The sequence below is a fragment of the Vicugna pacos genome, chromosome 16, assembly GCF_048564905.1.
Source record: "Vicugna pacos chromosome 16, VicPac4, whole genome shotgun sequence".
Lineage (NCBI taxonomy): Eukaryota > Metazoa > Chordata > Mammalia > Artiodactyla > Camelidae > Vicugna > Vicugna pacos.
Window position 1 is genome coordinate 62,259,011 of NC_133002.1, and position 23,503 is coordinate 62,282,513.

A 23,503-nucleotide genomic window follows, 5' to 3' on the forward strand; every position below is an offset into this window, starting at 1 on the left:
CAGTTCCGGGCCTGCCCAGCCCCTGCGGCAACAAGCCATTCAGGTGACCCTACGAACAAGGACACTGAGTCTGGGCGGGCCGCCCCTCTGGCAGCCAACCTTGGGAGGTGAGGTGGGGGCCTAGTGGGACCCCAGCATTCAGAAGGTCACCTGCCACCGGGGCAGAGTGTGGGGTGTGTGCGGGGTGGCAGGTCCTGCAGGGAGAGTGACAAGCCCCGCAACACGATGACAGTGAGAACTGTGGGCTCAGAGCCCAGGGAACACACGTTCTGGCGGCCAGCACTCCCGCCGGGCCAGGTATGGGGTGTCCCCGCCAGGGCTCTGACCACCGCTCCAGCCTCGCCTAGTAGTTCCACACTTTAAGGTCTTGCCCAGGCTCTGCTTGGCGCCCTGGAATTGGGGATGTCTGGCAGCCAGTCACCGTGCGTCCCCCAAAGTCTCCATGGATCAGCCTCAGGAGGGAGACCGCTGGCACCCACGGCTGCTTGGTGGCACGCGGGACCGCGGAGCAGGACGGGCGATTTGCACAGTGAGCCTGAGGCGGCGGCACTGGCCGTGGACAGCCAAGAGGCAGTCGGGAACCTTCCCAACCGGAGGCCTTCCACTTCAGCTGGGGAGGGAAGAGACTTGAGCCCGCGTCGCCCTGCAGCATGTGTAGGGCTTGCTTGGGCACCATTTACAACCTCTGCAGGAACAGAGCTCCCCCTGCAAAGGGGCCAGCTGGAAGCCATGAGGAGGATGAGGGCCAGGGCTGGGGGTCTGCACGGAGGGTGAGAGACAGCAGAGCCCCGAGTTCCTTCACAGCCCACCGAGCCAGCCTGCCAGCTGAGGTGGAGAGGCTGTTGTACACAACTCACAACCACACTCAGAAGCAGAGGGTATCTTACAGGATCACAGCATGTTGAACAATGGCTTGAAAAGGTACATCCAAGTCATAAACCCCGGAAGACTCAAAGGTGGAAAAAGGGTCTTTACGTGTGTAATTACAGATCCTGAGATGAGATCACTCTGGACTGCGAGTGGGCCCCAAATCCAATGACAGGCGTCCTCATAAGAAGAGAGATGACCATGTGAAGACAGAGGCAAAGATTCAAGTCCTGGCAAGCCACCAGCCAGACACCAAGCATCACCAGCAGCCACTGAAGCCAGAAGAGACAAGGAACGGATTCTCTCGCGGAGACCCCGACAGGAACCAAGCCTGCTGATACCTGCATTTCAGGCCAGCACTGTGACCCTAAGTTTATGTGGCTACAGCCACAGTTTGTGCTAATCCGTTACAGGGCCTAGGACACAAATGCATCGACAGCTGGGTGTTTTGCTGCAAGCGGCCTCGGCTGAGACAAAAGGACACAGTGGAATCCTGGGGAACTGTGGCCCGAGGGCCTGGCCACAAGCTGGCCGGCACCTTCCACCACGGCTTCCCCACCCTGGACTACCTGTGGGAACCCTGTGCCCTCCAGGCTCCTCTGGGTAATGAACATTTACTGTTTTCAGCTCAAAGCTTAGTTCTTGCTATAACACTTGATTCGTGTCCCTCCTGTTGTCTGCAGGGATCCCACTGTTGGTGTATCTGAAACTCAACAGGCTGGAACTTGTACCGCAGTAGACAGAGCAGATCCCCTAGGGAGAGGGGGACAGACCCCAGGATAGCAGGAGGACACAAGCCACTGGGCAGGCCTGTCCTCCTCTCTGAGCGCAGGAGCCAGAGGACAGAGTCAGCAGGCTCTGTGACCTGCGTGCACTCAGCACATCTCCTGGGGCTCACACTGGGCCATCCTGCCCTTATGGAAGCAACAGACCGCAGAAGCCAGGCAGTGCCGCCTCTGCCTTCTTGCCACAGAGCAGGCCAGCCAAGCTCCTCCGCCCTGCGGTCAACCGTTAGCTCTGTGGGTGTCCTGGAGCCAACGCAGCACTTCCAACAAGCCAGTGCCGTTCCGGGCGCTGATTTCCGCTGTGGTGATATTCTGCTTGGCACAAGCAACGAGGTCTGGGAGCCTGATCAACGACTTCATCTCCTCCGTGGTCATGTAACAGGGCAGGTCACTGGAGTGAGAGAAGCGCCCCGTCAGGGTGGGCTGCCAGGAGCCCACCCCAACCCCCCACAAGCCACCCTCCCGGCTGCCCCACGGGAGCTCCGCCCTGGGGCACCCCGCACCCCTCTTGGCTCACGGACACGCACATTTTATTGAAGAGTATCAGAACTGATGCTTCTGCAAGCTCTTCTGCTGAAAGGAGACCCAGGAGCAGCACGCAGGAGGCAGAGAGCTGCGTGGGGTTCGAGGCGTCCATCATGAACTGGGAAAGAGGAAGTGGAGATTAGGCTCCTGCAGCGGGCTCTCCTCTCCTGGAATCACAGGCCTGGCTGGGGACAGGCAGGAGCAGAGGGGAGCGAGCCCTGCAGGAGGATGGCGTTGCTTGCTTGTTTGCACCTCCACGGAAGTCTCTCTACTCGTGGGGCCGTTACTTCTCCAAGGAAGGTTACTTCTCCTGGAATCTTGGGCACAGGTCTTGACAGAACGGGACGAACCAGGGGAATATATAATTTAAACATAAAATGAAAAAACACAATCACCGCAGCAAGGCAGTGAGTGGACGTCACAGGTACCTACAGAGAATGAACACTGACCTCAACAAGCCGTCCTGGAGCTTTTATGTTGGCTTGGGAGCAGGATCAGGCTGCAGCCCCAGAGGGAAGCAGCTCTAGCCTGGGCCCTGTTTCCTTGACTAGCACAGTCACCCAGGAACCCAAACTCTACCCCAAAAATAGAGAAATTGGGGATTAAATGCTGGAATGGAGACATACTTCCCCAAAGGAAGTTCAAAAGAGGACGACTTACTAGAAGAGAGCGACAGTTTCCATAGTAACTGGGCCAGATGGGGCCCATGCAACCCCCCAGCTCCCGGATGGTGATCTTGCTCTGGGCCACGATGTCCGTAAGGTTGGTGCCCACCTGTGGAAGAAACCAGGCTGCAGAGAGGCCAACACAAGCGTTTTCCCGGGGAACTCCTGGATAGCAACGTGCCCAGCCTTTACACTGCGAGTTACCCCCATCTCGAGTGCGCAGGCCCTAGGGCAGAACCCGTGACAGAGGAGACCTAAAGATGCTCCCAGAAGTCCAGGACCCCACGACCGGGATTCGCCCTCTGCGGCCAGCAGCAAAAGCAGTCTGAACGGTGGTGAAAGGCGGGCGGCTCCGGATCCCCTGCGACTCTGTCCCGTCGAAGCCAAACTCCCTGCGGTGACATCCACCACCTCCCAAGGGCTGTGCTGAACACACCGACCGTCGGACTCCAGCTTCCACTTAAAAGAACCCAAAGCGCTTTCCTAACCGCACAGGGGGACTCACTTCTCCCAAAGTTGCAGAAGGGCGGGCACCTACCGTGGGCCGCGTCGGGGGAGGATCGCCCAGGTCGCCCTTCCCATCCCGGGAGCTCAGCTGTGCGAGGCGGTCAAGGACTCCGAGGCGGGCAGAGGAGGGAGCGCTGGCCCGACCCTGCCCCGGGCGCCCCCCGCCCCAGGTGGACCGTGGCCCTGACGCTTCCAGCCCCGGGCGGCCCCTGCCCCGCTCCCACCAGCGCCCCCGTACCCCCGGAGTCCCCCAGCCCCTATCCCGCCCGCCTGGCGCGGAAGGATAGTCTGCAGGCGTTTCACCAACAGCGTCTTGCCGACACCCGTGGCCCCGAGCAGGAGACACATCGCCGCTCCCCGCTTCACCTGACACCCGTATCTCGGCGGCGCGACGACGCAAGGCCCGCCCTCAGCCCCGCTCTCATTGGATAGGCCTCACCTCCTGCCTTCTCATTGGTTCATGGCTCTTATCAACTCAGCAGGCGCGGCCCAACGGGCGCCCAGCAGCACACGGACCCGCCCGGAGACGTACGCGGGCGCGCGCCCGAGGGGGAGGCGGAAGCGGAAGTCGGGGGCGCGCCGGCTCGCAGCAGGGACCGCCGCGGCGTCGGATCGGGGTTCGGGTCGCCATGGGGCGCGGCAGCGGCACCTTCGAGCGTCTCCTAGGTAACGCGGCCCCCGCCACCCTCCGTGGGAAAGCCTCCCGGCCCCCGCGCCCCGGGGCGGCCGCCGCGCGACCCGGGCCCTGGGCGGGCGCGCCGGCGACTTGGGGCCCGGCGGTCCGGGGCGCTGGCCTGGCGCCGGCCCGAGGGCGTGAGGGTCGCGCAGGAGACCGACCAGGAGCCCCGGGAGAGCGACCGGCAGCGTCCGGCCGAGCGAGCCTCACGTCCTGAGTCACGGAACCGGGTGACTCAGGCAAACAGTAAAACCTCAGTAGGCCGTCTCGCTCCAGGAAAGCCTAGGTTGCGTGGGATCTGGGAGTTCTGACCCAGACATGGGGTCCCGAAGGGTGGAGCCAGCAGTGTCCTGTCTGGAGCCTGCCAGGCCTTTTGGGGCGCTGCTTCCCTGGGGAGCCAGACTAGCGCCGTGGGTCCCTGTTTGGCTCCAGGAAGCGTCTGGGGCTTAGGAAGGCGTTCCCTGCGTTGGGGTGGGTAGCTGATCCTTCTGAGGCTCCGGGAGGTCGCAGGTTTTAGGAAGGAAAAGGAATGTTTATGGGCAAATCCCCCACCCTTGATGAAACTGTGTGTGCTCTGTGTTTGGGACAGGCGCTGTGGGTGCTTCCCTGGTCTGCCTGAGCCCACCCTCCTTTTTCCTTGAATGTGGTTTTGGAGACCTCAGTGGAACATGCAGGCTGAGGAACTCAGCTTATGGGGTGTTTCAGCCCTTTGGTGGTCCACCCAGAAGTTACTGCCAGATCAATATCAATCATTTGTAGGACTCCAGGGGAGGTGGTGCTGGCTGGGCTGGAGCAGCAGCGCCTCACAGCACGTCTGTCTGACACAGAGGAGAGGGGTTGGCTGGAGAACTCTCCTTGGCAGGTCCGTCCTGTCTTCACCCCACAAAACATTTGAAGCAGAGGATTGGGGTCCACACTGCATCTTTCCAGCCATGCCCCAGCTGAGGGCTAGTTAGGTAGGCTAAACCTTGGAAAAACCAGGGGCTCTGAGGGATAGGGCAGCAGAGCTTTTTTTGCGAAGAGTCATCTGAGTACAGTGTTGAACCTGGACTCTGTCCGCAGCGAGCTGTGTGATTTCAGGCAGCATCTTCACCTCTCTGTGTCATTTTGTCTGTAAGAGAGTAGAAATAGCAACTGATTTATAAAGTTCTGTAAGGGTTAAATGAGTTCACATAGTGTTCAAAACAGCATTTGGTTTGTGACAAGTATGTGGTAGGCGTTTTCTGTTCTTGTTTTCCAAGCTATCTGCTTCCATTCTGGGGAGGATCGCACCCTTGTGGTTATTGCCATGAGACAGGAAGATTTTTAAGTGGTTTTCCATTTGATCTAAATGTCTAACATGGGAAGGAGGCAGTCCCTCCTGCCTGTCACTGAGCTGGGGGGCCACCTAGGGAGTCACTGAGCAGGATGAGCCCCCATAACAAGTGCGTTTTTGCCTTAGACAAAGCGACCAGCCAGCTGCTTCTGGAGACTGACTGGGAGTCCATCCTCCAGATCTGCGATCTGATCCGCCAGGGGGACACACAGTGAGTGCCCGCTCACCTCCCGAGGGCTGGACGACTGTTTGGTCTGCATGCTGGGGTCTTTGAGATCTTGGGGCCATTAAAGGACTTCTGTGCAGCTTGGAAGCGTGTGGTCACCTGCACGACTGCCTGAGGTCTCAAGGACCGGATGGCGGCTGGGCTTTTTCTGAGTCTCAGAGACTGTGTTCTCTTTCCCTTTCTGTTTCTGCTTTTGCTGTGGCTCTTTCCTGTCAGAGCCAAATATGCCGTGAGTTCCATCAAGAAGAAAGTCAATGACAAGAACCCCCACGTGGCCCTGTACGCCCTGGAGGTAACCAGACTCCTCTCATCAACCATGGGGATGTCAGGGCTGGGTGGACTGCCAGCAGTGGAGGCACCGGGGGTGAGGGCAGCCCCGGTGGAACGCCGGGATGAGGGCAAGGCTGCTGCACGCAGGCCCCGAGGCTGACTCCATTGTCTGTCATTGGTAACATGGAGTTAGAAGGGCCTTCCCCGGAGGCTGCCTGTGGGCTTTCCCGTCTGGCTGGGTGGCCTGAAGGCCCTGTCGAGGCCCACCTTCTCCCTGGCTTCTGCAGGTCATGGAGTCTGTTGTGAAGAACTGTGGCCAGACGGTCCACGACGAGGTGGCCAACAAGCAGACCATGGAGGAGCTGAAGGAGCTGCTGAAGGTGAGCACCCTACAGGGACCGGGGAGGCCTGGCCTGGGGTGTGCCACCCCGCACATGGGCTTCTCAGGGTTTGCATGGCAGGCACAGTGTCAGGCACAGTGGAACAGGAATGTCCATGGCGCCTGCCTGATGAGGTCAAGCCTTACGGGAAGCCAGCTGGGGCTCTTCCAAGGGGTGCAGAGGAGACCCACTCCTCCTGCGAGGTTAGGAAGGTTTCCTTGGGGCAGGAGCTGAGTTTTGAAGGGCAGAGGACGCTCACTGAGCAGCAGAGAAGGTGGGGAAGTAGTCTTGGCATGTGGCTGCGGACAGGAGATGCCAGCGGAGGCCTCGGGGGCCCCAAAAGGCTTGGGAAGGCCCCTAAGCAGGAAGGCACACAAGTCCAGTGTGCTTGTGGCGGAGGAGTAGGGGGTGCAGCAGAGCAGGGACGCTGCGGCAGTGGGTTTCACACCTGCCCAGGCCAAGGAGAGAAAGTCCTCCAGGGCCCCAAGGGCTCACCTAGGGGGGTCAAGTTCACTGCCTGCCTGCAGGGATTATGACGTGGGTGCTGACACCAGGAGGTTGTGTGATGCAGAGCTGGGCAGTGCAGCCACCCTTGGAAGTGAAGGGCTCCATGGACGTGAGGCTGCCAGGGTGGGCAACTGTCTCTGCTGCCATCGGGCGCCCGCGGGTCTCGTGGCCAGGAGTCTGTCTGGGGCTGAGCTGACAGTGGGGCTTCTCCGAGGGCCTGACTGGTGACCTTGGTGGAGAAATTGGGACCTGCCCTCCCCATTGGGCACAATTGTGCCCTGTTCGTGCTGCGTGTGGCTGCGGTCCTTGGAGAAGCAGAGCTGCCACAGGAAGGGGGTCCACTGACCTGACACGGATTACAGGGAAGAGGGGCAAGCCGGGTGCGTGAGCTGCAGTCGGTGTCTCCACAAAGCAGCTTTCTCAGTCTGCCATCCTGAGCGCCGAGTGTGGACGGCGTCCCTGAGAGAGGCTTAGAAATGTGATTGGCTGTGCTTTAACCTGCTGAGGTGATGGCTTTGTATGTGGGGAACTTTTTGGAGCTGCCGCCCCCACCACGTGCCTGGGGTGGCTGTGCCTGGAGGGCGGGGCTGGCCAGCTGGGCGTTCGCTCCCTCAGCCTGGCTGGCTCTGCCTGTTTGAGGTGGCCATTAGTGGCACCAGAGTGGGTTTTAGGCTGAAGGGCTCCCGAGGTGGTCGGATGGAGTCCTGGGCGGGGTTGAGGGAGCAGGTAGTTCCAGTACAGCAGGAAGTAGGTTGGAAAGCCGTCTCTTCCGGGACCCCTGGCTTCTGCCGGCAGTTAGAGACAAGTCCAGGCCCTGCGTGGACAGACAGTTACAGTGGATCTGTTCTTAGAGACAGGGTGCCCTGGAGAAGGCCTGTGTCTAGGGAGGAGGGTGAGTCCGTGGCCCCAGTGCTCACCTCTGCCAGCCCCGTTTGTCAGAGTAGTGGGGTCTTCCAGCCGCCTCCCCGTACTAAGATGTCTCTGGTACCTGCACCCTCCAAGGCCCCCCTTCCCCCCCTTCTTTCTCCTCTCTCTGCAGAGGCAGGTAGAAGTAAATGTCCGAAACAAGATCCTGTACCTTATCCAGGCCTGGGCACACGCCTTCCGGAACGAACCCAAGTACAAGGTGGTCCAGGACACGTACCAGATCATGAAGGTGGAAGGTGAGCGGGGGAGCTGGGCAGGAGGGTCCAGTCCCAGGCTCAGGATGCACCCTGTACCAGGCAGACCCAAGGGAGGCTGTGTCCACCCCACCTAGGTTGGGGGCGGCTCCTCTCCGTGGGAGCAGCGGTGGCCTCAGTGCAGCTCTGGGCACCTGAGTCCCTGCTTTCTGATGGGCCTCATGCCCCATCAGAGCAGGGGCCAGGCAGTGCAGTGGTGAGTTGATGGAGGAGCTGGGTTCCGAGAGGGGGACCTGGCTCCCCAGAGGAGGATGGGGGTGGCTAGGACGCATGGTCGGGGGAGGCCTGGAGAGCAGGTGGCAAGAGTACCAGACCTGAGCGTGACGACGAACCAGCAGGAGGAGGCCGGGGCCCGCGTCCCACTGGGGCCTCAGGTTCGGCCAGTGTGGAGCTGACTGGCTGTTGAGGGCACAGCAGGTGCCAGCCCGGAGGGGAGGCGTCGGGGAGGCAGATACCGAGAGCCAGGACACAGCTCCTGAAAGCCTCAGGGCAGGTGGGCGAGGACTGGAGAGGCCGAGAGCCTCGTGTGCAGGGCGGCCCCTGGCCATGACAGTGGCCTCTTCTCTCCAGGACACGTCTTCCCCGAGTTCAAGGAGAGTGACGCCATGTTCGCCGCAGAGAGAGTGAGTCCGCAGGGCGCTGGGGTCCAGGGACTGGGTGGCTCTGAGGAAGCAGAAGGGGCCCTGGGACCCGGACTTTTTGGGAGCAGGGGAGCTGCTGCTGGTCTTGAGAAGGAGAACGCTGACCTTGCCGAGGGGAACGTGCGTTTCTGCAGGCGGAGACGGGAACCCGGTTCACGGTGCCCTAGGGCTGCGGCTCACGGGCCGACAGTTAAAACATAGTGACATGTCTCCAGAGCTGGGGGAAGTCTAGCTGTCGTGTCTTTAGAAAGGAAATGTTTTTGGAGGGGGCGCCTTTCTCGACTTCTTCCTCTGTCTGCAGTGACTTGGCCCCAGTCCCCTGCCCACACCGGGGTCTTCTCCCACCTGTGGGAAGCGGGAATCTGGGCAGGGAGGGCTGGGGCTGGGTGACCCTGACTCTGCCCGTCCCCAGGCCCCAGACTGGGTGGATGCTGAGGAATGCCACCGCTGCCGGGTACAGTTCGGGGTTGTGACCCGCAAGGTGAGTGCGCCTGCCCTGGGGGAGGGGCCCCAGGCCACCCGCTGCTGTCATGAGGCCACTGCACCCAAGCATGGTCCTTCTCCTCTTGGTGGGGACCTGGTAGGGGGGAGCACATCGAGCCCCCAGCTGTGTGGTGAGCATGGTCACCTTGGGGTCCTGTGTCTGATGGTCAGTGCCCTTGGGTAAAGCTCGGGCCAGGCTACACGCCGCCGGAAACACTCTGGGTCTACGTTCCCTTGACCAACAGCCCATTAGCCGAGTCTTCTCGGCTGACTCAGCCTGTCCGGCTTGGACCCTCGGGCCACCGTCTCTTCCCACCCAAGTCCAGGCTGACCGTGGCGAGGGCTGGGCCCGGGCGTCTGAGCAGACTCACCACACCCACCGCCCACCAAAAGTTTTGTTTATCAGGGCAATTCACGTTTTTTGTAAATTTTCTTCTTTTCAATATATACTTATTTCCCCCAAATGGAGGCTGTAGTCGGGGCTTGGAAGTATGCCCTACTCCCCCAGGGCCTCTGGCCTCCCAGGCCCTTCTGCCCACCCCGGCCTGGGAGGCCCAGCCTACGGTGTCTGCAGTGGGTGGTGCTGGGCAGAGTGGGCGCGAAGGGGGACGGACCGGCTGCCCTGACCTGCCCTGTGTCGCAGCACCACTGCCGGGCGTGTGGCCAGATCTTCTGTGGCAAGTGCTCCTCCAAGTACTCAACCATCCCCAAGTTCGGCATCGAGAAGGAAGTGCGGGTGTGCGAGCCCTGCTATGAGCAGCTCAACAAGTGAGTCCCCCGTGGGCGCTGGAGCCGGGCCGGCCTTCTGTCTCCACTGTCTAGGGGGCCCACCCGGGCCCTGCTCCCTCGGCCCCGCCAGACTCGGGGCAGAGCCAGACGGGCGCCCGGGGTCTGAGACCAGCCGGCCAGGTGGTTGAGTTTGTCTTTCTAAGTTTCTGGTTTGGGAGTAAAACTTACAGAAGAGGTGGCGGGAGTGGTTAGGAGACCCCACGTGGACGCCCCCTCCCCCGGTCCCCAGGTGGCCCCGTTGACTTATCGCATGTACCTGCCCCGCTTGCTTGTGTCCCTGTGCATGCGCCTTGTGTCCTGGACTGGTTGGGGGTGGGCAGCAGGCCCCGGACCCCCTCCCCTCGGCCTCCCACGTGGCCGCCCAGGGGCACGTTCTCCTCGCAGTCGTGGAGTTGGGGCATCTGGCGTCAGTAGTTGCCGACACCTACTGTGCGGGCTTCCCGAGTCCCAGGAGGGCCCCTGGCAGTTCTGTTCTGTCAGGACCGGTCACCTCAGCTGCCTAACCCGGCTGTGCCTCAGCCCCCTCATCTTTCGTGACAGGACATTGCCGGGGTTCAGGTTATCGTAGTGTCTCTGGGTGTGGGTCCGAGATTTCCTCATGATTAGGGTCGGGCTCTGTGCGGTTGGTCTGGAGGCCCTGCTGTCCACCTGTCCCAGCGCTGGGTGTGGGTCCTGACCCCCAGAGAGGTGGTGTCCACGGGCCGTTCTATGGGGAGGCCTTTCCGTGGGCCGTGGCCTGGCCAGTGGGTGTCGGAGCCTCGCTTCCAGGAGGGAGGCTGCAGCGCAGGCTGGTGACCCGCCCGGAGCCCTGCAGCCCGGATGTGACAGCTGCTTTGAGGGTCCAGCTACTCTCTGGAGTGGCCGGTGGAACCTCCGTCATCCTTCTGTGGGGACATGGGAGGGAAGCCCAGGCAGTGTCCTCGAGAACTTGGGGGCCCGGCATCTGGTGCCTGGTTACCCACGGTGTCCTGTCTCCTCCAGGAAAGCGGAGGGAAAGGCTGCCTCATCAACGGAGCTGCCCCCGGAGTACCTGACCAGTCCCCTGTCCCAGCAGTCCCAGGTACCGCCTGGGCCCCAGGCTGCGCCTCGCTCCTGGGCCCCGGGCACCCCACCCACCTGCCCTGCCTTCCCAGCTGCCCCCCAAGAGGGATGAGACGGCCCTGCAGGAGGAGGAGGAGCTGCAGCTGGCACTGGCCCTATCGCAGTCAGAGGCCGAGGAGAAGGAGAGGATGGTGAGCTGGGGATGGGGGCAGAGGCGGGTGGAGGGAAGTGGGGGTGACCGAGAGGAGCACATGGCGACACCCTCTTCCTGGTTCTCCTGCAGAGACAGAAGTCGGCCTACACCGCGTACCCTAAGGCGGAGCCCGCGCCCGTGGCCTCGTCAGCGCCCCCTGCCAGCAGCCTGTACTCTTCACCCGTGGTGAGCCGCCCCAGCCTCTGCTTAGACGCCTTCCCGTGGTGGGTGGGAAGGTGTGGGGGGCAGGCGCTGGGGCAAGGACACGGCATCTCGCCGGCAGTGGTCATGGTGCAGCTTGGCTCTCACAGGCCTCTGCTCCCTGGCTGGGGCCCCTGTCGGGCAGAGGATGATGCAAAGGCAGGAGGAGGTGGGGAGCCTGGGGTCACAAGGGCCCTGCCTTTTTCTAGCCTCCCTTGCAGCTCTCCCAGGCCTGCTTTCTGGGGGATGGCCCAACCTCTCTCTGGCCCCAGTCCCCTCTGTAGAAAGTGGATGGGTAGCAGGTGGGACAGAAGGTTCAGAAAGTCATTTGCAAGTTGTGCAGGGCTCCAGGGGTGGGGCTGAGAGTGGCCCTGCCCCTGCCTCCTGGGTGTTGGAGGGTACTTGGGAGGGCTGGCGGGGAACCACCCTGCACCTTGTGTACAGCCCCTTGGGGACTGGACTGGCTCTGGCCAGCCTCTGGGGTCCACTGTCAGCACTGCGCCATCCACACTTCCTGAGCGACGGCCAGGGTTGCTGCTCCTCTGGCCCACGGCCCCTCACACCCCCCACGTCTCCCCAGAACTCGTCGGCGCCTCTGGCCGAGGACATCGACCCCGAGGTGAGGACGCCCTGCAGGTGGCAATTTCCCCTCGCTGCCTCCTGGCTCTCGAGAGTGACCCCCTTTTGCCCGTGCAGCTCGCCCGGTACCTCAACCGCAACTACTGGGAGAAGAAGCAGGAGGAGGCTCGGAGGAGCCCCACGCCGTCCGCTCCAGTGCCTCTGACGGAGCCCACTGTCCAGCCCGCCGAGGGCCACTCAGGCCCTGCGAGTGTGGAGGTGAGGGGCTGCTCTCGGGCTGCTGCCCGCAGTCCTTGGGACGGGGACACAGGGACAGGCCAAAGGTGGAGCCCCATTCACCCTCTCGTCTCTTCCAGACTCCCCTCCCGGAGATGGATCCTCAGCCTGTAACTCCCGCCGGTGGCTCCTTCAGTGAGGTAAGCTGCGGTTCCCTCCTTGGGTTAGGGGAAATCTGGGTGTCCGGGAGCACAGAGTGTCAGGAGGGCCTAGTGGTGCCTGCAGTGGCCTCCTGGAGCTGGGCTTCTCCGGCTCAGAACCCTCCATCAGCTCTGTCTGGGCTGGCTGTGGGCCAGAGCTCGGACACTCGCAGCCTACCCTGAATGATCGTAATGCTCTCGGGCAGACCAGAACCACCAGGACGAGTCCGGGGCCTTCCTGGGGCTGTGCATTTTGTTGCCCGTTGGAGTGAGAGACCAGGGCCGGGCAGCTTCTTCTCAGCCATGCTGTGCCTGTGCTTCTGTTTCCTCACTTGTGAGCCGGGTGCTGAGGGTGCCCCTCACAGAGCTGCCGGGAGCGCCCGGTCAGGTGGGCAGCAGGCTTGGAGCTCAGTGCCTGGCAGAGCCGGACGGAGGGTGCCTGCTCGGGCCTGGGCACGTAGGAGGTGCTCACCAGACCGCACTGTGCCCCTGCAGTGCCAGAACGGGGAGTCGGAGGAGAGCCACGCACAGTTCCTGAAGGCCCTGCAGAACGCTGTTACCACCTTCGTCAACCGCATGAAGAGCAACCACGTGCGAGGCCGCAGCATCACCAACGACTCGGCCGTGCTGTCGCTCTTCCAGTCCATCAACGGCATGCACCCCCAGCTGCTCGAGCTGCTCAACCAGCTGGACGAGCGCAGGCGTAGGTGCCACGGGGCTCCGGTCAGGGGCCACTGCACCCTCTCAGGGCTGGGGGTGCCTTCTGGGCCAGGCGTTGTCCGGCCGGGGGAGGTGTGGGCCTCGGGCTCCACAGCAGGCCACCCCCGTGGCAGGAAATACCCACTAAGCGCAGGCCAGCCAGCCCAGGGGAGAGAGTGTGCGCGCGTGTGTGCGTGCACACGTGCGCCCTTCCTGGAGCCCAGCTGCCCGCTGTCCTGCTGACAAGCACTCGGCAGGGCCGAGGGAGGCCCAGGCAGTGCCCGGAGCAGGTGCCCACCGCTGGGCATCCCGTGCTTCTGGCCAATGCCAGGGTCCCCCAGCTCTGCCCTCCCCCGCAGTGTACTACGAGGGGCTGCAGGACAAGCTGGCGCAGATCCGGGACGCCCGGGGGGCCCTCAGCGCCCTGCGGGAGGAGCACCGGGAGAAGCTGCGCCGCGCGGCCGAGGAGGCGGAGCGCCAGCGCCAGATCCAGCTGGCCCAGAAGCTGGAGATCATGCGGCAGAAGAAGCAGGAATACCTGGAGGTGCAGCGGCAGCTGGCCATCCAGCGCCTGCAGGAGCAGGAGAAGGAGCGGCAGATGCGCCTGGAGCAGCAGAAGCAGACCATCCAGATGCGGGCCCAGATGCCCGCCTTCTCCCTGCCCTATGCCCAGGCACGTGCTCAGCCTTGCCCCGTGCCCTCGGGGGACGCTGGGGACCGAGAACTGCTCTGACGTCCTGTCTCTGTCCTCAGCTCCAGGCCATGCCCGCGGCAGGGGGCGTGCTGTACCAGCCCTCAGGCCCCGCAAGCTTCGCAGGGACCTTCAGCCCCGCGGGCTCAGTTGAGGGCTCCCCCATGCACGCCATGTACATGAGCCAGGCGGCCCCGGCCACCAGCGGCCCCTACGCCAGCATGCCCGGGGCCACAGCAGGTAATGGGCTGGCGGGCGGTGGGGGAGCCACGGAGCAGCCGAGACGAGCCCAGATCACTACCCTGTTCTTCTGTTTTCCCTCGATGTGACGTCAGACTTACTAGAAGAGCGGTTCAGAGAGGTGCTTAGGTTCCCCGGGTGTTCCCATGCCCCACCCTGCCTCTTCCCACGCGCACTCGCTTCTGGCGCAGGTTAGGGTGAGTGGCAAGCCGGGCGCCCTCTACTGTTAGAGGCTTCAGTGTGTTTCCTCAACCAGGACGCTTCCGTGTGGCCTCGGCACAGACGCCAGGCCAGGGGCTTCTCAGGCCGTGGTGCGACTGTGTCCCCCCCAGCTGGGCTCTCATGCATGGCCCGAGACACCCTTTGTGCCAACAGGAAACCTGTCAAGTGTTGTGTTCAGCTGTTCTGCCTCATTCATCTCCTTTAATCTAGAACATTCCTCAGTCTGCCTTAGGGTTCTGTGACAGACTTCCCAAAGAGCACCAGCCCCGCCATCTTGCAGACCACCCGTCAGTTTGGGTGTCGGGTCTCCTGATGGCACACGTTGCAGGGGTCTCTCTCGTCCTCGTCAGTTTCATTTATCACCCTCTTGTGAGAACATGAAACGTGAACTTGGTTCCAAAGTCACAACGAAAAGGACAACTTAGAGGAAGGCCCCCCGCACCCCCCCACCCTCAGGGTGGGGGCTCATGCCTCCTTTCCCCTGCAGATCCCAGCATGGTGAGTGCCTACATGTACCCAGCGGGGGCCGCTGGCACCCAGGCAGCCCCCCAGGGCCCCCCAGGGCCCACCGCCAGCCCAGCCTACTCGTCCTACCAGCCCACCCCTACGCAGGGGTACCAGGTAGGCGGGTGGGCCACGTCTCTCCCCACAAAGCCCCACTGTGAGGCACTTGGGCCCAGCTCTCTCCCGTTCCCCCTTCCCTCCACAGAACGTGGCCTCCCAGGCCCCGCAGAGCCTCCCGGCCATCTCCCAGCCCCCACAGTCGGGCACCATGGGTTACATGGGGAGCCAGTCCGTGTCCATGGGCTACCAGCCTTACAGCATGCAGGTGAGAGGCCGTGGCTGTGGGGTCAGCAGCCAGGGGCGGGCTGGGGACCCTTGGCAAGAGGCTGGGGGTGCACTGTCAGGCTCCGCCCTTCTCCCCACCCCATGTCCTCTCCACTGGGCTCTCTTTGCTGGTTGGCATTTGATTTTCCAAGTCAGAAATGCTGTTTCTCTGGTTTCAGAGCTCCCTTTTCAGGTTCATTTTATTCTCCACAGAACCTCATGACCACCCTCCCCAGCCAGGATGCATCTCTGCCACCCCCGCAGCAGCCCTACATCTCGGGGCAGCAGCCCATGTACCAGCAGGTGAGCCTCTCCCAGGGCCGCCATCACAGCTCATGACCCCAGGGAGGGCCGTGCTGGAAGCCAGCTCAGGCTTCGCTCTGAGCCCCCATCGGCCGCAGGGCTGCCCTGGGAAGGTGGCCAGTGCTGGCAAGGACTGCTGCTTTGCAGGCAGAACCCGACGTAAACACAGTCACACCTGGGGATGTCGAAAGCACGTGTTTACTTAAGAGCCCTAGGCCATATCAGCTCAACTCCATAGACATTAATCAGAATTTCCTGGGGTCTGTGCTCTGCTGGGGACAGGAGGACCGGGAGCCCGTGACAAGTGGAAAGAGGGAGTCAAGAGACCACCGCTGGCGCAGCCCAGGCTGGGCCTAGTTGGGGGCCTGCAGACCTGGGGCAAGGTTGGGACACAAGTGTTCTAGAAGAGCCATTAGAGGGTGGGGAGGCGGGGGCCTAGGGAGGGAAGAGGGAGGGAGGACAGACCAACAGCCCCCATGTGTCCCCCTAGATGGCGCCCTCCAGCGGCCCTCCCCAGCAGCAGCCCCCAGTGGCCCAGCAGCCACCTGCACAGGGGCCACCGGTGCAGGGCAGCGAAGCCCAGCTCATCTCGTTTGACTGACCCTAGCCGGGGAGCTCGCCATCCAGAGTAACACTACGGTTCAAACCGCTGCCTCCGTCTCTAACTAGCGTCGTCCACCCGCGTTGCTCTCTCCTCTCTTGCCTGTAGTGTCCCTGCTCCATGTGAGCTGGGGTGGTCCTTCATCCCAGGCCTCCTCCTTTGTTCTCGCCTGCTGGCTCCTCCTCCCCCCAGGCCCCATCCCTGTCCCTGTCTCCGTGAGTCGGTCTGACTTCTTTCGCTAGGGCTGGGCCTCGGGTAGGAGGGTGGAAGGGAAGGACCTTCTCTGAGAGGAAGCCCCCAGCCCCCTGTGTCAGGTCCTGCGATGGCTGGCTGGAGTGGGGTCTCTGTGCCTCACAGCTCTCGCCCTCCCACCCCTACCCATGAGACCGTGGGCCTGTGACTCGTGTGAGTGCTCCCCAGAGCCCTCCAGTGTGGCCCCCCCACGCTGTCAGCAGGGGTACTCCTGGCCCTCGCAGGAAGGCTGGGGGCCTGTCTCCAGCTTCTCTGCTTCTGAGCTGTCATCTCATCCAGTGCCCTGCTCAGTAGACGGAATGGAACGGTGATAATAAAACGTCTTTCAACAAGTATTCAAGTGTCTGCTCAGAAGGCAGGTGGAGGGCAGCCGGTCTAACTCTAGATGGGGTGCTCCCAAAGGCCAGCCTGTCCCTTGCCCCAGGCCCAGTTCCACAGTCTCCACCAGTGGACGCTGCTCTGGCCTTAGCTGCAGATCTGCTGTTCCTCCCTGAGACCAAGCACCAAGGAGCTGAGCAACCATCCTGCCCATGCAGCCCTGCACTGCCCTGACTCCTGGGAGAGACTGGCAGGCCCCAGGGCTTCAGTCCGATTCTACAATGCTGGTTAGTTGTAGCCTAGGAAAAGTGTTTAAGACAACCCTAACATTTTGAACACCTTAAGTGCCCAAACCTCTTAAGTGACCTCCACATCAGCCCTTCTAAATAGGCACAGATAAGCTACTTGAGCTCAGGTCACAGGCAGGGCCAGGATCATAGGAACGCTGGGCAGAGGGCAGCCCTGCCTTCTCCACTCGACCTAAAGTGGGGGTCTGTTCCCCCTGGGCCCTTAAATCTGGGACAGCAGGGAGAGGGGGCTGCCGCTTGCATTCAAGAGCAACAGAGGACTCAAGGAGCTGGAGACACCCACGTCCAGACGTTCGGGAGCTGGACAGAGAGGGGGGCAGCACTGCAAAGGAGGCAGAGCCCAAGCTTACAAATCCTCTTCTCCCAGGTGAAATGCTGGCCCTTCCGCCAAGGACCCCATCCGGGCTCAGCTCAGTCACAACTCTTAGCCGATTCCCGAGCTCGCTGCGGGCTGGTACTCCGGAGGGCGGCGGCCTCGCTCCCAGGGCGGCCCCGACAGGACAAAACGTGCCCGCGTGCTGCCTGGAAAAGCAGTCGCTTTAGGTACAAGAAGAAATCGAAGAGAAGGCGGCCGAGAGGACAGGGCGCTCCTCCCGCTAGGAGATCACAAGCCGGATCCCTGGAACAGACCTGCCGAGGAAGGGCACTGGGGACCCTCCGGCCCGCCCTGAGGCAGCGCAAACGTCACGAGCCCGGGCTCGGGGGGCAGGCGTCGCTGCGCTGTCCAACAAGGCCAGGTCCCGGCCCGTCGGAACCCGGCGCCAAGCCTCAGCCTTCTCCGGCCTTCGTTCGCCCAGCGCGCCACGGGCCGGAGCCGGCCGAGGCCACCAACGCGGCTCTGCGCCTGCGCGGCCCGCTGCCTTGTGGGTAATCTCGAGGAGCGAGAGGAGGCAAGTCCACGCGCGGCTAGAGCGTCCGCGCCCAGCTCTTAGGCCCCGCGACTCGGGCGGCTAGAGAGTCCTCCCCAGCTCATATGCTCGGCGGCTCTGGCAGCTAGAGTGTCGTCCGCAGCTCGCATGCCCCGTGGCTCGGGCGGCTAGAGCGTCCCTCCTCCTGGGATCCGCGTGTGACCTTCCCGCCCGCGGAGCGATGCTGCGGGCGGCCGCAAGCCCCCTGTGGGGGCCGTGTCTCGGGCTTCGGGCCGCCGCGCTCCTCCTCGCCAGGTACTGCGGGCCGCCGAGGGCCGGGCAGGCGGGCAGGGTTGGGGCCTTCGGCCGGGCACCGACGGTGCAGGTCGGGGCGGCGTCCGCGGGCGGCGGGCGGGAGGCCACTCCGGACTCGGCGGGTCCCGGCGGGGGTGCTCGGCGTGGGGCCGCCGCCTGCCGACCGTCCAGTCGCGCGGGCCGCCGAGAGTGCGGGGGTGGCCCCGATGACCTTGGGCGGGTCCCTGCCCCTTTCCGGGCGTCAGTTTCTCCGCAACACAGTGACGTGCGAGGACTCCCTTGAGTGGATCCGGCGTTCGGCCGCCGGCGACCCCAGGTTCTGAAAGGCTTTGTGCTGCAAAACGCATTCAAGTAGCTGTCCTGCCAGCACGGGCTGACACGGCTCATTCAAGCCGGAAACTTAACGTTGTGGGTGGCGTGTCTGCAAACAGCCATTTGGGTTAAAGTAGCTGGGAGATCCCCTTGTCGGCATGGACCCTGGAGTCTGAGGACCCTGGGTCGGCGCCAAGGAGCTAGACCTGAACTCATGGCACCTACCTGCCCGGCCTGTGTCATCCGCCCGTGCCAGGCTGACGGGTCTGTTTGAATGGGGGCTAGGCAACAGGTACCACGTGTCTGCGCCCTGAGGCTGATGAGATGCAGCAGCCGTCGAAGGGGGGAGGCCCTAGCTGGTGCGCCCCTGGATAACGCCCCCAAGGAGTACCCCCCCAAGATCCAGCAGCTAGTCCAGGACATTGCCAGCCTCACGCTGCTGGAGATCTCAGACCTCAACGAGCTCCTGAAGGTACAGCATCCCTGGCTTGGGTGGGGAAATCTGGGACCCCTTCCTGGGGAACTTGAGAGTTCGGTAAATTGTCGAAAGTGGGCTCCCCGAGTGTGAGGACTGCCAGGAGTGTCCCTGAGCGCGTCTGGGAGTGGCGGCCAGCTCCTGAAGCTGCTCTCCTCTGTCCCTGCAGAAAACGTTGAAGATTCAGGATGTCGGGTTCATGCCGATGGGTGGCGTGGCGCCGGGTGCTGCCCCTGCCGCTGCAGCCTCCGAGGTGAGCCTAGGCTGGAGTCCTGTGCACAGAAGAGTGTTTCTCTGGTGTCTGGCCCCATCTTGCCTCACCTCACGCAGCCAGGTTTCTCTTCTGTCCCTTTTCTGGGTTCTGCATCAGTCAACATGCCTTACAGATCTGTGTGCACTTTTTGGCTGTGGGCTCCCCTCCCTCCCTGTGACCTCCTCCCTGCCAAGGAAGTGCAGGTCCCTACCCACGTGGAGACCATGTTTGTTGTGAAGGGGAATAGTCCTTGAGCCACAGGAGAGGGGAAAGAAAAAAAGAAATTGTGCCAAACAGTAGGACAGTTATAAATGCTACAGGGAAGGAAGAAGCTTAAGGGAGGGGAGGGGAACAGTTTCAAGGACGTGACACTCTGAGGGAGGACATGAGGATTTGAGGACAAGAACAAGGCATTCTCCGCAGAGGGGTGGTGGACACGTGACCATGAAGTCTGTCGGGCTGGAGGAGAGAGTGGGCGCAGGGAGGGGGCATGTCCGTCCTCTGGGTGCCTGGGACACGTCTGGGGCTCTGTGGAAACTGGAAGGCTTGAATCCACAAGCTAATTTGGGAGTTTTGGAGGAGTTTTTTGGGGGGTTTTTGCTTTGTTTTTTTGTTTTTTAATTTTTGTTACGAAAAATCTCATACTTATCCGCAAATAGAAATAATAACATGGTTGTTTCTATGCTCATCACCCAGGCTTGATAGTTATAAAGTTTTTGTCACATTTGCCCCGCCTGTCTGTTGAAGCTTATGGCAGGTTTTGGATTTGTCCCTCCTGTATCCCCGAGCATCCACATCTCATGGCACAGGTGTTTCCTCGTGTTGTCGTGTGCTGTTTGCACGTGGATGCAGCCAGCAGGGTTCCCACCCTAGCCTATTTGAGTGCCACCGATAGTTCCAGACTTTCCATGCCCAAATCCAAACAAGGTCTCTGCTGCATTTGGTTGTTGGGTCTCTTGAACCTCTTAAGTCTCGGTTACCGCTCTCAGCTCCCCTTCTGCCAGTCTTCACCCTACTGAGGAAACCAGCTCAGGGGTCCTGGAGAGCCGCCCCTGTCCCAGATGTGTCTGGTGGTTCCACCAGCATCATCTGTGCTGTGAGCTGGAAGGTGGCTTTACAGACTGAACACTTGGGGCAAGGGAAGAGAGAATTACTACGTGACTTATTTAAACTGGAGCACGTCTAAGAACATTAATAATTGGACAGCAGCCCCACACCAGGGCTTTGTGGGCCCATGGGCCCTGCTCCAGCAGGTGCTACAGTCCCCACAAGTGGCAGCAGGAGCTCTGCCATGCCTCTTGCCCCGTAGCTGGTTATTTGGTGAAGATGGAGCTGAATTTGGTCGTATGCTTGTCATCGGTGTGGCCTTGGGCTTGGCTGAAGACCACGGCAGCACCGTTTCTGCAGCAAAGCACTTTCAGTGTCACTCTTCCTGTCTTGTAACTTACAATTTTAAGGGACAGGGACCTAGAGTGCTGGTGGTGGGGGCAGAGGGCAGTTTCAGAGCAGCCTTTGGGAGACGGGAGGGCAGATGAGGGAGGGAGAGCCCTGAGGGGTCCAGGGACTGGCCCGGCAGTAGCATGGGCCTCTCTGGCCTGCCGTGGCCTCCCGCTCCAATTGTAGGCTTCACTGGGCTGCCCGCCTAGGCCTCACCTTTGGAGTTACAGGCCGGGATGGCCAGGGAGCGAATCTGCCTGCTTCACCCTGTCCTTTCTCACCCTGCCGCCACTTTGCCCTCCCTCCCCCAGGCAGCAGAAGAAGACATCCCCAAACAAAAAGAACGGACACATTTCACTGTCCGCCTGACAGAGGCAAAGCCCGTGGACAAAGTGAAGCTGATCAAGGAAATCAAGAACTACGTCCAGGGCATCAACCTCGTGCAGGTGAGTCTCCAGGCACCGCTCGGTTCCCCGGCCCCCTTCCCGGCCTAGGCTGGCTCTGACTTTGCTCTCTGGCAGGCAAAGAAGCTGGTGGAATCCCTGCCCCAGGAAATCAAAGCCAACGTGGCCAAGGCCGAGGCCGAGAAGATCAAGGCGGCCCTGGAGGCAGTGGGCGGCACCGTGGTCCTGGAGTAGGCCGTCCAGACGACTATGGACCGGGTCCCAGGCGCTGGGCAGGGCTCCACCTGCTCCTCGCCCCGCACCCAGGCTCAGCGGACCCACTTGCGCTGGAGCAGAACCGGGTACCCGCACCATGTGGCCAGTTCCCTTCTGGGACAGACGATGGACCTACTGAGATGGGGAGGGAGTGGCAGCCACTGCCCGTGCAAGCCCCAGGGAGGAGGACTCGAGAACCTACGGCGAGTTCACGCGCCCCCTGGTGGCTGTTGAGAAAAATGCATTGTTCAGGCTCCGTGTGTGCTGAGTCCTGTGTTGGGGTGGGCTGTGGGTGCAGGGATCTGTCCTCCCAGACCCATGTCAGGCAGGTGCCAACAGCAGTGTGGTGGGACTGGGCAGTGCGCATCCTGCTTGCAGGGGCAGCAGCTGCTGCATGGCTGGTACCAGATCTTCCCCCAGGAGCTGGTGTAGGGCACCTGTGGAACTCCCTGTCCTTAAACATTGGTGGTCCTTAACAGGAAATGCAGCCCCGGCCCCGGGCAGTGGGAATAAGGCCTATACCCTGGGTGGGTACAGCAGCCCCGCGAGAGACAGCCTGACAGGCTGGAGGATGTGCTCTGCAGCCCTTGAGGGTGTCATTTGCTCCCACAGGTGCTTAGAGGAGCCTTGGGGGCTGGGCCTCAGGGAGCTGCGTCTTGGAGCCAGAAGGGAAGTGAAGGAGGTGGCCTGCTGCCAGAGTGTGGCATTTACAGATGGCAGTGGCTGCCCAAGCCTACATGCCCTGCTCAGTGCCTGCCTGGCCCAAGGACCTATGGCTTCCTTCTCTTGAGTCAGGCCCCACCTCAACCATGCCTGGAAGGGGCAGTGGATTCCTTCCTCGCAGGCTCAGGTGGGAGACCCCTGGGGCTTGGGTGGAGGGGGCTGCAAGACGTTCTGAGTGGCCATTCTGGAGAGGCATTGTTCCTATGACCCTTGGAGGCCCGCATCCTCTGGCCTGAGTCTCCAGGCTGCCTACTCCCTGGCCCTCTCCCTTGGCCCTGTTGGAAGAATGAGCTGCAAGGTCAGCTGGGGGACCAGAAAGGGACACTGTGTCTGGGTGGGAGCTGCCAGGCTCCCTGGTGTGCATGCGTAGCCGCCACCCCACCCCCCACCAGCTCAGTGTCCTCTCTGAGGTCTTGCTCCCTGCTGGGCCTCGTAGGAAGGGTCCAAGGAGCAGATGAGGCCACTCCCTGACCAGAGCCCCACTGGCCAAGCCTGTGGCCCCTGGCACCATCCCCAGGGGGTTAATGATTCACCATCAGCAGATCACTGGGCGTGCCTTCACTCAGCAGAGGGGACTGCGGCTACCTGGGGCTGGGTGTGGCCTGCTGGGCCTGCTGCCCTTTCCCAGGGCTCAGGGACACTCCCCAGCCCAGATCTGCATGGTCACAGGCCCCTCTGCCAGTAACCTGGGGAGGCTGCTTATGCTCTAGGCCCCCTCCCCATCTTCCCAAGGCAGCTGGGGTGAAGACTGGGGCTCCCGCAAGGATGGGGCTTTCTGTTCTCTGCTGGTCTTGCTGGGGGTGGCTGATCAAAGGTGAGGGTGGCCCTGCACCTTGAGGGCCACCAGGCCAACCTATCCTGCCTCACTTATGGCAGACTAGGGCGGTGCTCCTGCCTGAGCTCAAAAGTCCTACCTGGAGACCCTGGGCCTTGTCTTCCTAGGCAGCATCCTGGCTCAGCCTCCTGATGGGGGTCCTGGCCCCTCCAGCTCCCCCTGACTTGCCCCGGACTGCAAGCTGCTCTTAAGTGTCTCAGACCTGGAGATAGGTGCGGTGTGCCTCTGGGGATTGCCCCGGGTCCTTGAAGCCCACTTGGCCTTGGCCCTCATGCTTGGCAGCGGGAGGCAGGCTTGCTGCGTGTCACGAGTTGCTCTCTTGGCACCCACAGAAGCCCTTATAGATCCTGATAGGAGCTGGCGTTGCACCTTTGTCCAGGCTCGCGGTCACAGGACACAGCGGAGGCAAATCCAGGGCCCCCGCAGGTGCCTCACCTCCACAGACCTCCCCCCTATTCCAGGGGCCCCAGAAGTCTGCCAGGCCACCCATGAAGCACGGTCCTCCCTGCCCAGGCACCAAGAGGAGATGTGTAAGGGCCACAGAGCACACACCAGCCCCCACCCAGAGGCCTGCCCGGGCAGCCCTGTTCTCAGGACTGCACCCGCCCTCCCCTTTGCCCTCTCGGGCTTCTGCGTGAGTCTCCACGGTCCATTTGAGAAATTGGCTGGGATCTTTTTTAGTTCCTTGGCCTATAGTTTGCAAAATCCACCCCTTTCTTAAGAGGGTGTTCCAGCCTTGCATTTCCCGTGTTCCAGGGTTCCTCCCACATCTGACTGCCTTTTCACAGCATTGCAGGTAACGGGAGATAGGTGTCTCAGCGCCCTGCTGCCCTTGATATTTTTATGTTTGTGATATCCCTTCAGTTCCCAATCCCAAGTCTCTGGGCCCTGCCCTTCCCAATTTGGGGACGGTCTGTGTTCTGTGAGGAGCAAACCC

General features: G+C 62.0%; 3 protein-coding genes and 1 long non-coding RNA gene across 10 annotated transcripts; 2 read left to right on the forward strand and 2 right to left on the reverse strand.

The window, feature by feature from the left end:
• Positions 1-865: 865 nt before the first annotated feature.
• Positions 866-3,718, reverse strand: ARL16 (ARF like GTPase 16). Of its 3 annotated transcripts, none has more exons than XM_072939845.1 (5): positions 3,639-3,712; positions 3,381-3,441; positions 2,838-2,951; positions 2,180-2,295; positions 866-2,043 (listed from the first exon to the last, which is right to left on the reverse strand). In XM_072939845.1, exons 1-5 carry the CDS (start codon positions 3,695-3,697, stop codon positions 1,872-1,874), a joined length of 522 nt encoding a protein of 173 aa, XP_072795946.1. In that variant the 5' UTR covers positions 3,698-3,712; the 3' UTR covers positions 866-1,871. The 3 variants fall into 3 exon arrangements, with proteins under 3 accessions (XP_072795946.1, XP_072795945.1, XP_072795944.1); XM_072939844.1 differs by lacking the exon at positions 3,639-3,712 and adding an exon at positions 3,047-3,301 and having other exon boundaries at positions 3,381-3,599; XM_072939843.1 differs by lacking the exon at positions 3,381-3,441 and having other exon boundaries at positions 3,657-3,718.
• Positions 3,719-3,863: 145 nt separating this feature from the next.
• On the forward strand, positions 3,864-16,418 carry HGS (hepatocyte growth factor-regulated tyrosine kinase substrate). 4 transcript variants are annotated; one of them, XM_072939833.1, is made up of 21 exons: positions 3,864-4,015; positions 5,467-5,551; positions 5,783-5,858; positions 6,124-6,216; positions 7,763-7,886; positions 8,475-8,527; positions 8,958-9,026; positions 9,672-9,796; positions 10,799-10,877; positions 10,951-11,049; positions 11,142-11,237; positions 11,833-11,871; positions 11,949-12,089; positions 12,188-12,247; positions 12,743-12,950; positions 13,306-13,619; positions 13,700-13,877; positions 14,587-14,720; positions 14,809-14,928; positions 15,141-15,230; positions 15,721-16,418. In XM_072939833.1, exons 1-21 carry the CDS (start codon positions 3,979-3,981, stop codon positions 15,829-15,831), a joined length of 2,331 nt encoding a protein of 776 aa, XP_072795934.1. In that variant the 5' UTR covers positions 3,864-3,978; the 3' UTR covers positions 15,832-16,418. The 4 variants fall into 4 exon arrangements, with proteins under 4 accessions (XP_072795934.1, XP_072795936.1, XP_072795935.1 ...); XM_072939835.1 differs by lacking the exon at positions 3,864-4,015 and adding an exon at positions 4,185-4,282; XM_072939834.1 differs by lacking the exon at positions 3,864-4,015 and adding an exon at positions 4,857-4,981.
• LOC140686227 (uncharacterized) lies at positions 15,140-17,476 on the reverse strand. The gene is made up of 2 exons (XR_012059903.1): positions 17,340-17,476; positions 15,140-17,231 (listed from the first exon to the last, which is right to left on the reverse strand). It is a non-coding gene; the product is annotated as an uncharacterized lncRNA (long non-coding RNA).
• A 263-nt stretch (positions 17,477-17,739) lies between these two features.
• MRPL12 (mitochondrial ribosomal protein L12) lies at positions 17,740-21,262 on the forward strand. 2 transcript variants are annotated; one of them, XM_072939840.1, is made up of 5 exons: positions 17,740-17,872; positions 18,470-18,656; positions 18,829-18,912; positions 20,661-20,795; positions 20,871-21,262. In XM_072939840.1, the coding sequence occupies exons 1-5, from the start codon at positions 17,799-17,801 to the stop codon at positions 20,985-20,987; spliced, it is 597 nt and encodes a 198-aa protein (XP_072795941.1). In that variant the 5' UTR covers positions 17,740-17,798; the 3' UTR covers positions 20,988-21,262. The 2 variants fall into 2 exon arrangements, with proteins under 2 accessions (XP_072795941.1, XP_072795942.1); XM_072939841.1 differs by having other exon boundaries at positions 17,741-17,872; positions 18,441-18,656.
• The last annotated feature ends 2,241 nt before the right edge of the window (positions 21,263-23,503 follow it).

Excerpts from the sequence above, each read along its gene's own strand:
- ARL16 (XM_072939845.1), bottom strand. The coding sequence starts at position 3,697 with ATGTGTCTCCTGCTCGGGGCCACGGGTGTCGGCAAGACGCTGTTGGTG. Across the intron at positions 3,442-3,638 it reads CTGTTGGTGAAACGCCTGCA|ACAGCTGAGCTCCCGGGATG; the intron begins GACTATCCTTCC and ends TGACCGCCTCGC. Across the intron at positions 2,952-3,380 it reads CTCCCCCGACGCGGCCCACG|GTGGGCACCAACCTTACGGA; the intron begins GTAGGTGCCCGC and ends TTTCTTCCACAG.
- HGS (XM_072939833.1), top strand. The coding sequence starts at position 3,979 with ATGGGGCGCGGCAGCGGCACCTTCGAGCGTCTCCTAG. Across the intron at positions 6,217-7,762 it reads AGCTGAAGGAGCTGCTGAAG|AGGCAGGTAGAAGTAAATGT; the intron begins GTGAGCACCCTA and ends CTCTCTCTGCAG. Across the intron at positions 13,620-13,699 it reads TCTCCCTGCCCTATGCCCAG|CTCCAGGCCATGCCCGCGGC; the intron begins GCACGTGCTCAG and ends CTCTGTCCTCAG.
- MRPL12 (XM_072939840.1), top strand. The coding sequence starts at position 17,799 with ATGCTGCGGGCGGCCGCAAGCCCCCTGTGGGGGCCGTGTCTCGGGCTT. Across the intron at positions 18,657-18,828 it reads ACCTCAACGAGCTCCTGAAG|AAAACGTTGAAGATTCAGGA; the intron begins GTACAGCATCCC and ends CTGTCCCTGCAG. Across the intron at positions 18,913-20,660 it reads CTGCCGCTGCAGCCTCCGAG|GCAGCAGAAGAAGACATCCC; the intron begins GTGAGCCTAGGC and ends TCCCTCCCCCAG.